This window comes from Anomaloglossus baeobatrachus, chromosome 5 (genome assembly GCF_048569485.1).
Source record: "Anomaloglossus baeobatrachus isolate aAnoBae1 chromosome 5, aAnoBae1.hap1, whole genome shotgun sequence".
Lineage (NCBI taxonomy): Eukaryota > Metazoa > Chordata > Amphibia > Anura > Aromobatidae > Anomaloglossus > Anomaloglossus baeobatrachus.
The window spans coordinates 220,525,284-220,539,065 of NC_134357.1; the positions used below are offsets into that span (position 1 = coordinate 220,525,284).

At 42.0% G+C, this 13,782-nt stretch overlaps 1 protein-coding gene across 1 annotated transcript in view; it reads left to right on the plus strand.

Annotated features, from left to right (window-relative positions):
- Positions 1-13,782, plus strand: part of CXCL12 (C-X-C motif chemokine ligand 12) — a 543,376-nt gene that overhangs the window by 245,359 nt on the left and 284,235 nt on the right. The window contains exons 2-3 of the mRNA XM_075349133.1: positions 4,262-4,379; positions 7,140-7,226. Coding sequence (XP_075205248.1) covers positions 4,262-4,379; positions 7,140-7,226 — 205 coding nt within the window. The remainder of the gene's footprint in view (positions 1-4,261; positions 4,380-7,139; positions 7,227-13,782) is intronic.

Here is a 13,782-nt window from a genome sequence, read left to right on the forward strand (position 1 = left end):
TGGATCCAACTAGCCAAGGTGCTTTTAAATACTTTACAGCCACGGGACTTTCCCTGGAACGCAAAACAGGACCTGAGATTTCCGCCATTCCCTGGTTTGTTCTAAGTAGGTTATAAGGGCCCTTCTCACATCCAGTCTATAGAGCCTGGCCTCTTTTTCATTGGAAGGAGGGTCACAAAAGGAAGGCAATATGATTTCCTGGGACCTGTGAAAGGGCTTTACCCTTTAGGCAGGTATGAGGGATCTGTGCGCAATACCACCCTATCGACCAAAATTTGAGTATATGGATGGACAATGGAGAGCGCCTGTAGGTCCCCCACCCGTCTAGCGGACATCAAAGTGATGAGTAGCACCACCTTCAGGGACATTGTCTTGAGGGGAACATCTGAAAGGGGCTCAAATGGGGCATCTATAAGGGCATCAATGACAAGAATTAAATCCCAGGAAGGCATACGAGGAGGAGGTACAGGAGTCGCTCAAGCACAGGATTTAATGAACCTGCTAATCCATTTATTCTCTGAGGTTATGATTATAGAGGGCTCCTTGGGCCAAAACTTGTACCTTCAAGGTGCTGGTGGATAAGCCCAACGCCAATCCTTCCTGAAGGAATTCCAGCACGGCCGGGAAGGGAGGAGGACCCCCTATCTGTGCTCCGGAAACTTGCAGGAATGTATGCCAGACCCTTCCATAAATACCAGTGGTGACCGGCTTCCTACTTTTAAGGAGAGTTTCTACTAAATTCTCAGAGAATCCCTGTGCTAGGGGCAGCTACCCTTCAAATGCCACACTGTCAATTGAAGGGCAGGATCCTTGGGGTGGAACACTGGTCCCTGGACTAGTAGGTCTGCCTCGTCCAGTAGTATCCGAGGGTCTGATATTGTCAGTTTTTGGAGCCAATAGAACCAGGCTTTGTTTGGCCAGAAGGGTGATTGAGGGCCTTTGGCTTGGAAGAGGAGGATGGACCAAACATAAATTCTGAGGACTTCTTCCTTCTACCCTTCCAGGAGTCCTGGTCTCTGGAGGTTTTTTTTATGGAAAAATTGCTTCCTCTGAAAATGACGGCTACGAGGGAATGGAGTTTGTACAGCCGGAAATCCTTGTTTCTTGTCTGTCACTTTGGACAGAAGGTCATCCAGCTGTGATCCAAACAAAGTTTCCTTCACAAGGCATCCTGCATAGTCTGTTCTTGCACTGCACGTCTCCCTTCCAGGATTTTAACTAGAGGGCCCTTCTGGCTGAATTTGAAAGAGCTGCTGCCTTTGCAGATAATTTGAACGAGTCGATGGAAGCATCCGCTAGAAAGGCTGCCGCCCCTTGTATACGTGGAATTGAGGAGATACTGTTCCTTTCTAGACACGTAACCTTTAAGTTGGCTTTCTAATTATTGGCCCAGACCATTAGGGACCTTGCTACACATGTACCTGCCACCGCCGAGCGAAGAGCACCTGCTGCAGCCTCCCAGGTACCCCGATTTTGGAGCGGGTGGAGGACGAATCGTGAAGTCTTCACCCTCGTCGGGTAAATTACCAGGACGCTTGAAGCTACTTCCCGGCCTAGGGTCCACGTACCCCGCCGTGCCCTGGCCACTGCCCGGAGATGGCTCAAGGCCGCCAGCAACCCTCCTCGGCAGTTCCGTGCCCCTTGACACGATCCCCTGCGACCGGGGTTCCAGCTCCTACCAGGCCCAGACCAAAGTTTGCCACCTAGTAACTGAGGAGCCCAGCTCGTAACCTCCTCCAACAGCCTGTGTCCTCTCCTCTCGAGAGTCACCACTTTACTGACTTGCTCCTAACACTCCTGACCCTCCCTTACCAACCCCCCAAGTGGGCGGCCCTATTCCCTTCAGCCTACCCATTGGTGTGTCTGGTGGGTGTGGTGCAGATTGTTTCTAGGATTTTTTTTGATTGGCTCATTCTTAGCAACACCAAAGGCCAGGGACCTGTAACCAAGGAGGAGATGGACACCATGCAGAAGGGCAGATTACACAATGTCCTGTGACGACCTGATAGGCCAGGGCGTCAGAGAAAGAAGGGAACATAGGGGGAGACTTTTAAACAATGAAATGCTGCAGCAGACACTCACCCCCAAGATGGCGGATCTAGTACTGATTTTGTAGGTGGTTTATGACTTCCAGGTTTGGATTTCTTAGAAACCCCGGAATGTTGACTTGCCAGACTGGAGGGACTAGCCCTGCCGGAGGAGCGCTCCTCTCGCTGCTGCTTCTGTGAAGCCTGGGAATCCACATGCTGTTCCAGCACATCCTCCTCTGGTAGAGAGTTGTCTTCCATCCTGAATAGGGGAGAAGACATACTCACCAGAATGCAGCAAAGGTGACTCCTTATACCTCCCTGGTTCAAATTTCCCGCCCGGAATCTGCCTGCTGGGCGCCGCCATCTTGGAACACCCTGCGCATGCGCAGGTGCCCGAACGTCCGGGTGAGGCGTCACTTACTCTTCACCCCGACATTCCATCAGCAGGGCGCCGGCCTCGTGGGCTCCGTGTGAGGATCCCATAGGCTGGGGTGACGCAGAGCCGATCTCCCGCGCCGCACCACCGCAGACTGCCGAAGCCCTACGGAGGTGCGACCAGGCCCGAATGCCGACTTTTGGTAAGAACCAAACTTCCACTCTGGGTCGGACCTGGGAGATTCCGTGGGTTGTCCCATCAGGACAGGAAACCAAACTGATGCGGAAGAGAGGTGCTGCCCTTTTATTTCATTGGGTTTCTTGTCCTGAGGTGGACGGAACCTCTCGCTCAGGTGGTGCTGTCATGGGTGAAAGAGAAAAATTGGGATCGCACTGCAATACAAACCAAAATGATTAACTAGAGTGGCACTAGTTCTCTGAAAAAGTATGAAAACATTTTTTAATATATATAATGCTTTTGAAAATGTCTTTGTCTTAAAAGAGGACTGAAAATCAGCAGTGTCTGGTGATCACAGTTGCTGACTGTCCTCCAGTAATGATGTCATGCCCATCTTGCATGTGACTGATGCATCCAATCTCTGTTCTGCTCTTCACCATGAAAATCAGTGATTGGCTGTAGCAGTCATGTAAGGCTAGTTTCACACTTGCGTTGGACGGGATCTGTTGCTATCCGCAGCCTTGAGGAATTATGGTAACCGTTACAGGAAACCGTTATATTCCTCATAGACTTCTATTAGCTACGGATAGCAACGGATGGTCTTGAATTGCATCCGCCCCACAGCGCATCAGTTGTTTTGACACTGACCGTCAGTGAGAGTCGGGTGGAAGGAACGCTGCATGTAACGTTTTTTTGAGCAGCGGAAACCTTTATTTTTCACTGCGCATGCTCTTCTTTTTTTTTTTTTTTTTTTATCACAAACTTTATTTTATTTCTCGGTGGCCGAACGTTCAGCTGAGCGCTCGGCCGCCGGCATGTCTGTGCGCCCAGCTGAACGCTCGGCCGCCGGCATGTCAGGGCGCTCAGCTGATCCGCCGGCATATCAGGGCACTCAGCTGAACGCTCGGCCGCCGGCATGTCTGTGCGCCCAGCTGAGCGCTCGGCCGCCGGCATGTCAGGGCGCTCAGCTGATCCGCCGGCATGTCAGGGCACTCAGCTGAGCGCTCGGCCGCCGGCATGTCAGGGCGCCCAGCTGAGTGCTCGGCCGCCGGCATGTCAGGGCGCTCAGCTGATCCGCCGGCTATTAAGAGCGATCAGCTGATCGTTCACAATAGTCGGCTGCCGGTAAACTGTAAGAAGAAAAGAAAAAAAAAAAAAAAGCTTTCCGTTATTTTGTACGATCCGTAGCATTGCGTTGTGCCACTATATGCAACGCATCCGTTGCATGCGTCACACAACGCAATGCTACAAATCCCGTCCAACGCAAGTGTGAAACTAGCCTTAATCATGAATATAATGTTATAGTTGCTGGAATGGCAGTTACGACCAAGGCAGTGACAATGGAATGGAAGAACTACATTTGGGTAAATATTGCATTTTTTACTTTTGTATGATTTTAGACCATAAAAATACCAATAGTTTATTTTTAATACTAGGTTAGATTATTTAAGTTGATTCAATATAGTCTCCAAGCAGGCAGATATATCTGCAAGTTTAACCTGTTTTTTTTTGTTTTGTTTTTTTTACCATTTTCCAAGTTCGTATCGTTATTCACATAACTTCAAAAACTGATACAATTTTAAGAACAGATCGCTCTGCATAGCAATGACAAATTGCTATGTAGTGCCTGCTCTCCGGCAGGGGTTATACTCCTAATTGTTGCGTTTTGTCCGTGCAGAGAAGCCGGTCAGCTTGACTTATCGATGTCCCTGCAGATACTTTGAAAGTAATGTGTCCAAGAGCAACATCAAGCACCTGAAGATTCTCTCTACCACCAACTGCTCTCTGCAGATTGTGTAAGTACAAAGTAAGAAAACATGCTGATTTTAAAAGAAAACATGAAGGCTCCCAGCAAAGGGATCATGGGGAGAATGTCAAGATTTCTCTAAAAGTAAACTGGACCTCAATTTTCAGATAGCATGTACAGTTCTTTCACATGTTGATTTATATTTTACAGGGCCTTGCAAAGTAATACTAATGACAGAGATAACAGTCTTCAATGTTGTAGAAATAATGCTTGCAACCCAGATTGAAAAGAAAGTGTTTAAGCCTCTAACAGAAGAGAATTTTTAGCGTAAAACTTCCCATTAGGCTTGCTATCAGCTGTATATGGCGATTGTGACTTGTGTCACATGTATCAGGTTTCAAACAATGAAAATAGACCGGGTATTCACCACTTACATAAATAAGTCAATGGACCGGAAAGGTGGGTGCATGTATGGCACTTACGATACTATTTAGTACATGATGAAATCCTATTTACGGTACTTACTATTGAGTACATGATGAAGTCTTATGTAGGGCACTTACTATTGAGTACATGATGAAGTCCTATGTACTGCACTTACTATTCAGTTCATGATGAAGTCCTACTTATGGCACCACTAAATATTCAATACATGATGAAGTCCTGTGAACGGCACTTACTATTCAGTGCATGATGAAGTCCTATGTACAGCACTTACTAGTATTCAGTACATAATGAAGTCCTGTGTGCGTAACCTACCATTCAGTACATGAAGTCCTGTTTACGCCACTTACCATTCAATACATGGCAAAATCCCTTGTACGGCACTTACTAATCACTACTTGATGAAGTCCTAAATACAGCACTATACATTACATGATGATGTCCTACATACAACAATGACTATGCCCATGTTGTAGTAAACCATGTATGTATATAATTCTGAGTGTTATTTGTTGGTCAGAGTCTCCAAAGTAGATGTTCTTATATATACAGTACAGACAAAAAGTTTGGACACACCTTCTCATTCAAAGAGTTTTCTTTATTTTCATGACTCTGAAAATTGTAGATTCACATTGAAGGCATCAAAACTATGAATTAACACATGTGGAATGAAATACTTAACAAAAAAGTGTGAAACAACTGAAAATATGTCTTATATTCTAGGTTCTTCAAAGTAGCCACCTTTTGCTTTGATTACTGCTTTGCACACTCTTGGCATTCTCTTGATGAGCTTCAAGAGTTAGTCACCGGAAATGGTTTTCCCTTCACAGGTGTGCCCTGTCAGGTTTAATAAGTGGGATTTCTTGCCTTATAAATGGGGTTAGGACCATAAGTTGTGTTATGCAGAAGTCTGGTGGATACACAGCTGATAGTCCTACTGAATAGACTATTAGAATTTGTATTATGGCAAGAAAAAAGCAGCTAAGTAAAGAAAAACGAGTGCCCATCATTACTTTAAGAAATGAAGGTCAGTTAGTCCGAAAATTGGGAAAACTTTGAAAGTGTCCCCAATTGCAGTGGCAAAAACCATCAAACGCTGCAAAGAAACTGGCTCACATGAGGCGCGCCCCAGGAAAGGAAGACCAAGAGTCACCTCTGTTGCAGAGGATAAGTTTATCCGAGTCAACAGCCTCAGAAATCGCAGGTTAACAGCAGCCCAGATTAGAGACCAGGTCAATGCCACACAGAGTTCTAGCAGCAGACACATCTCTAGAACTGTTAAGAGGAGACTTTGTACAGCAGGCCTTCATAGTAAAATAGCTGCTAGGAAACCACTGCTAAGGACAGGCAACAAGCAGAAGAGACTTGTTTGGGCTAAAGAACACAAGGAATGGACAATAGACCAGTGGAAATCTGTGCTTTGGTCTGATGACTCCAAATTTGAGATCTTTGGATCCAACCACTGTGTCTTTGTGCGACGCAGAAAAATTGAATGGATGGACTCTACATGCCTGGTTCTCACCGTGAAGCATGGAGGAGGAGGTGTGATGGTGTGGGGGTGCTTTGCTGGTGACACTGTTGGGGATTTATTCAAAATTGAAGGCATACTGAACCAGCATGGCTACCACAGCATCTTGCAGCGGCATGCTATTGCATCCGGTTTGCGTTTAGTTGGACCATCATTTATTTTTCAACAGTACAATGGCCCCAAACACACCTCCAGGCTGTGTAAGGGGTATTTGACTAAGAAGGAGAGTGATGGGGTGCTACGCCAGATAACCTGGCCTCCACAGTCACCAGACCTGAACCCAATTGAGATGGTTTGTGGTGTGCTGGACTGCAGAGTGAAGGCAAAAGGGCCAACAAGTGCTAAGCATCTCTGGGAACTCCTTCAAGACTGTTGGAAGACCATTTCCGTTGACTACCTCTTGATGCTCATCAAGAGAATGTCAAGAGTGTGCAAAGCAGTAATCAAAACAAAAAGGTGGCTACTTTGAAGAACTTAGAATATAAGACATTTTCAGTTGTTTCACACATTTTTGTTAAGTATTGCATTCTACATGTGTTAATTCATAGTTTTGATGCCTTCAATGTGAATCTACAATTTTTAGAGTCCTGAAAATAAAGAAAACTCTTTGAATGAGAAGGCGTGTCCAACCTTTTGGTCTGTACTGTATAAAGTTTAAACAGTATATTTAGCCATGAAACGTTAAACAATTACGAGGATCTTACGTGGGGTTCTGGACAACACATTTGTATTACACTTGCTTTTAGATTCATGTATTAACATACAGAATAATAGCCCCTATGAATCCCCCATCCTCTACCACTTTTTCTTACCTCGCTGTACCATAATGTTTTACAGGGCTCGTCTTAAGCAAAATGGAAAACAGATTTGTTTGGACCCTAAGATTAAGTGGATCCAGGAGTACCTGGAGAAAGCTTTGAACAAGTAAGCAGATGATGCAGATGTCACGCTCCCTCACCCGGCATGAATGTGTTAAGACATGGTCTTTATGGGCAATTACATGTCTGTAACACGGAATCTTGTAATGTATCTGGTGCTGGCCATTGTAAGAATGCCTATATCACCCAAAGACCAAGCCTTCTTTCCAATGCTGGGACATGCCTTGATCAATATTGTACACAGCCTTTATTCTTTGGAGCCTTCAAAAATATCAAGCAAAATCTCTTACAGTTTAACCTTCCAAGGTTCAGACAGTAATGTAATATGTATTATACAAGTGCATCTCAATAAATTAGAATATCATCAGAAAGTTAATTTATTCCAGTAATTCAATACAAAAAGGAAGAACGTATGTTATATAGTCATTACAAACAGAGTTGAAAACCCAAAAGTCATTGTCTCAGAAAGTTAGAACATTATATAACACCAACTGAAAAATTATTTTAAGCTCAGAAATGTTGGCCTATTGAAACGTATGTACAATAAATGCATTCAGTACTTGGTCGGGGCTCTTTTTGTGTGAATTACTACATCAATGTGGCTTGACATGGTGGCGATCTGCCTGTAGCACTGCTGAGGTGTTATAGAAGCCCAGGTTGCTTTGATAACAGCCTTCAGCTTGTCTGCATTGTTGAGTCTGGTGTCTCTCATCTTCCTCATCTTCTCAATGGGGTTTAGGTCAGATGAGGTTGCCAACCAATCAAGCAAAGTGATACTGTGGTTATTAAACCAGGTATTGGTACTTTTGGCAGTCTGGACAGGGACCAAGTCCTGCTGGAAAATTAAATTTCCATCTCCAAAAAGCTTGTCAGCAGAGGAAAGCATGAACTGCTCTATAATTTCCTGGTAGATGGCTGCACTGACTTTGGTCTTGATAAAACACAGTAGACCAGCAGATGACATGGCTCCTCAAACCATCAGTGATTGTGGAAACTTCACACTAGACATCAAGCAGTTTAAATTGTGTGCCTCTCCACTCTTCCTCAAGACTCTGGGACCTTTATTTCCAAATGAAATGCAAAATTTACTTTCATCTGAAAACAACACCTTGGATGACTGAGCAACAGTCCAGTTCTTTTTCTCCTTGGCCCAGGTAAGACACTTCTGGTGTTGTCTATTGGTCATAAGTGGTTTGACACAAGGAATGCAACAGTTGTAGCCCATGTCCTGGATACGTGTGTATGTGAAGCACTGACTCCAGCAGCAGTCCACTCCTTGTGAATCTCCCCCAAATCTTTGAATGGCTTTTTCTTAACAATCCCATCAAGGCTGCGGTTATCTCAGTTATTTGTACACCTTCTTCTACCACACTTCTTCCTTCCATTCCTTTTTGCTTTCCCTTAATATGCTTGGATACAGCACTCTGTGAACAGTCAACGTCTGTAGCAGTGCCCTTTTGTGGCTTACCCTCCTTGTAGGCTGTGTCAATGACTGCCTTCTGGACATCTGTCAAGTCAGCAACCTTCCACATGATTGTGTAGTCTACTGAAGCAGACTAAGGGACACATTTTAAACAATTAGTAAGCCTTTGCAGGTGTTTTTGTGGTAATTATTCTAATTTTCTGAGATAATGACTTTTGGGTTTTCATTGGTTGTAAGCCATAATCAACAACATTAACAGAAATAAACACTTGTAATAGTTCACTCTGTGTGCGATGACTCTATATAATATAAGTGTTTCCCTTTTTGTATTGAATTACTGAAATAAATTTACTTTTTAATGATATTCCAATTTATCGTGATTCACTTGTATTTTTTTAATTAGAGAACTAGATAAGACTATATAATCTTTGACTATTCATTTCAGAAATGTTATTGATAAGACCATTAACCTCGCTCAATCCATCTTTTTATCTATATCTATCTATATATATATATATATATATATATATATATATATAGTGTATATATTGTGTGTGTATAGATGCATAGATTTTAAATAAAATGACTATATGAAAGCAGAAAGAAGTAAAAAAAAGAACTGTGGTATAATGAATTGCCATTAAATAGCACAAAGTCCGACAATAGCAGAATTCAGAAATTCACAGAAGTGTTATCATCATCTGGTCCTTCTCAGTCTACACAAAGCGTCTCCATTTTAGTTGCCTCTGGGGTTTTGAGTATGTTTCTTTAACCTGCATCAAAACATTGGTTTGGTTTTAATGGCAGATCCGGTTGAGCCATGATATTAACACATGCAGTCAAGGCGCTGTTTAGTAGAGCCCACTATTTACAGACAGGAAGGGCTGCTTTATTTAAGGAATGTAGAACTTGACACCATTGTTGCCCATTACATGATAGCACTTCATTTATTGTTAATATTCTTCTAAAGCTTGACTGTTTTCACGTAAGAATATCTAAAATAAGAGACTGGGTGGAGCAGAATTCTCAGAACCCTAAAGAACATTAAAGGACTGAGCTTCACCTAACTTGTTTAATTCTTTACTTAGATAAGTGATATCTCCAAGATTATGGAAACAATGATTACAGAGTCGTCATTCCAGATGCTTTGGATTTACTCATGAATTTTACTATCATAGTCATTGTCTCTGGATACTCAGGAAAAGAAAATAATTGTGATGGGAAGTCATGAAGTGAAACCAGCAAACTAATTTAGGAGACATTTCCAAACACACATTTTTAGATACATTACATTTTTTGTACACACAATCTCTGAAATACAAACATTTTTATACCAAAGATGCAATTCAATCAATGATGCTTCTAATAAAGCAATGTGTGTGAGAACCTGAGATTTTAATCTCTTCTTTGAGGAGCATAGGGTTTCAGGCTCATGGATACTTTTTCTTTCTTCATATATTTCACTATGGCATATCAAGTAATAGCTAACTGAATAGGCATATTTTAAAGGGGATCTGTCAGCAGGTTTTTGCTATTTAATCTGGAAGCAGCATAATTTAGGGTGAGTCTGATTCCAGCGATATGTCACTTTTAAGCTGTTTACTGTATTTTCAATATAATCAGTGTTTTATCAGCAGGAGATTATCACTTTCTGGCTGGCGTAACACTAGCGTATGGCATGCGAAGCAAGAGCATTCCATGTGATATGCTAATGACCCTAGGCTCCTGCTCTCCTGCAAGCATGAGCCGAGTGAAATTCAATTGGATCATAGCTGCGGAGGAGATGGAGAGAGTGGTGTCTCCATCGCCTCCATTGTCAGCCTGTCTGTATATTGCACTGCACTTGGATGTCATCCAAGTGCTGTCCAATGTTTCACTTGCACCCATAGACTTGTGTGAGCAATTAGAGACTCGCAGACTATTGAAGCATGTTGTTATTTTTTCCTTAGTCCGATTAGGGCTAAGGAAAAACTTGCAGGTTTGAGCTGCAGCATTGTCTTACATAGGGCCAAGTCTAAGGCGAGATTTTCTCACATTGAACTCGTGCAAGTCGTACGCCAATGTGACTCTACCCTCTGGCTAGGTCTCACACGTGAAGGCCAGTCAGACTAATCTATTCACCGACCAAACATTAGCAGCTTCCTGACATTTTACACAGAAAGTTGCCAATCAGTTGTGTGGGTGGGGTTATACATAGCTCAGCATTCTGAGCACTGCTATATCGACAACAGTTTAAACCAGGATTCTATCAAAACTACACAAAGCAACCCAGTATGTGACACATCGCTGGAATTCATCTATCTGCCCCTACATCTTGCTGCTCTCAGATTATATAGACCTTAACCTTTAAGGCTATGTAAAATTCAAACATTGACTTACTGAGTAGCAGCCTGTAGTTAGATCTAGAGAGATTATTTTTCCAGTTTTTGAAGCTGTGCTTTTTTGCATATTCTTTCATATGAAGCATTGGGCTAGAGACTCCCTAGTAACATAATCTACACTAATAAAAGCAATACCATTTGATAATCTGTGATGTTTGAAGATAAAAGTACTTTTCTTTTTTAACTACCTAGGCTTTATGTACTATAAAGCTTTATCAAACCAATGTATTTCCAATCTGCATTGGATCTGTAAAGCAAAAGTTTATGATCAAGTACGCTGTTATAAAAATTAAAGTAATATTTTTTTTTTTCTTGGCAACTTAATGACAATACATTTTTGTTAAAATCCAAAAGTCGAAATTCTACGAATTTTTATAAGCATGGCACTCTGTCTTTCACTTTGGTATATAAGCCAACCATGCTGTTGTTGTTTTAGATTGACAAGCATTTGTTCAAGTTCACATGAATTGCTTCTTTTTAACTTTGAAACGCCACCTGCAGCTATAGCATGGCAAAACTGTGTGTAGTTATGTTTGGGCAACCACAAAATTAAATTATTCGTAAGGTAAGAACATCTGGTTAGCCTTCCTGGTTTTATACTGCAGACCATGTTACTTTCCTGCTTCTGCATAGAAATACATTGTGAGCAGCTATGTGGAGTCCAGTTTACTCCCCACCATTACTTTTTAGTGAGGTACATGTGCTGCTTCTTGTCTTTCTGCAACCCCTGACCTTGCTACAGGATATGTAAGCTCCTGTCTCAGGTCTTGCTTTAATTAAGACAACAGAAACCCTAAGAGTAGCATAAATTAACAGCCCCAAAGCATATTTTGAGGTTAGACTACCAGGAAACAGAGTTGTCGGGGCCTCTTAACACCTTAACTGCCAAATAATGTGCGGTTAGTTTTTCTGGCAGCAAAAAAGCTATCCATGATGATGAACCAGATGTCTAGTAACTATATAAAAAAATTACTAGTTTAAGACTCCTGTCTTTCTTCCTATCCACAGTTTTGTATAGGGGTGATAAGATCATTAACTCCAAACATCTGATATACATATTAATTTCTCAGTGATATCTGTATCATCAAGAAATGTGTTTCTCTGCCATGCTGCAGTTTATAGGTTGTAATAGATTTGTATACAACCCATTCTTGACAGCTTAATTGTCATTATAAAATAGAAAAAACATACACTCACTTCCCTGGTTGGCAATATTCTTCCGAAATTGCCCATAATAAAATACAGGTGATTTTGCTTTGTCAAATGACCACTGCAGCCAATCAATAGGTACTAATTAGCTGCACAGACTTTTCTATTCTGTGAAAGCAGTCTTCCATTATGATGGATTTCTAGATGGCCACAACCTTTACTATTTTGCGCTGACTGGCTGCAGCAGTTATGTGACATAACATTGTCACTTGACCTTCTGGGAAACACAGAAGGATGACACTGGTCGGAAAGATAAGGTTATGCTTTACCTTTTTTTTTTTTTTTATTATGGGAAATTTATGTGTCTGGAGGGAATTGCCCAGTAGTGGACAACTCTTTTAACTTTAGTTAATTTGGGTTATGAAGATTTTTTATAATGTACAAAGCTGTTTAAATAGAATTCTGAAAAGTCAGATATTGCAAAAGTACATTTAAGTGTATGCACATAATGAACATCTTCTCAATGTGCAATAAGAATAATGGCAAAAAAAATAATGCTACCTTCACAATACTACTAGAGACATTTCTAACCAAACACTGTGACAGTTCCCAGAGCAGGTTACAGAAGGAACATTCCAAACCTTTTGGTCTATGATCTACTCTCATTTTCGGTTAACTATTGGAATGCATAATGTTGCCAGTTTCCTCTTCTGCAATCTGAAAATATATACAATATATGTAAATATTAACTAATGGTAAAGGGTTGGTCCAATACTTATTAAGCAATTAATAAATGCAGAACTTTAAGCACTAACCACTTTTGCAATTCGCTTTATTAATACATTCCTTGCACATCTCCCTATCCTGCTATTTCCTATGTTTTTTTTCTACTTCACATCCTGTGACATTTTATCTCTGCAGCATCTTAAACTCCTTCTAAATAACATCATCAAGGTGGCAGCACTCTAGTCAGTTGCCACGGCTACTGTCACCGCTGTCCGCTGATGGCATTCTGGATCAGGACTGGTGATGGAGACAAGACCACATCTTCAGTCGTCATCACCGCCACAATCACAGCTTCTATCACCGCAATCCCTTTGCCTGAAATGAGTCATCATCAGGGGGCAGTGATGAAAGCAGTGTAACACCAGTGCTACTTCCTAAAGATTCGTTCGAAGTGGTGATAGAAGACTTATAGATGAACCAGCACAGTATACAGCTTTTATCACCCCTCAAATGAATAGTCACATCTACTGAAGTGAACAAGGATGTCATCAGAAGAGGGCTGTGACAGTAGCCATGGTAAAATTATAGCACGGTGCTCCGACACAGTGAGTTAGTTGTGATTTATTGAGATACAGCAGCAATCTAAATTGTGAAAACATTTCGGTCTTATAATTTCGATCTTCATCAATTGACATATTGCTGTGGTAAGGCTGCCTGGGAGAGTGGCGTGGGTGCAGGCACTTGGTGTCCACCACAGTTGTAAATAGGCGCCTATCCCAGGCAGCCTTTCCACAGCAATATGTGAACAGACGAAGGTCAAAATTATCAAACTAAAGCATTTTCACATCTATATTGCTGCACTATCTCAATAAATCCTAACTAATTCACTGAGTGCTTTGTTATAATTTTTATTGAACTACAGG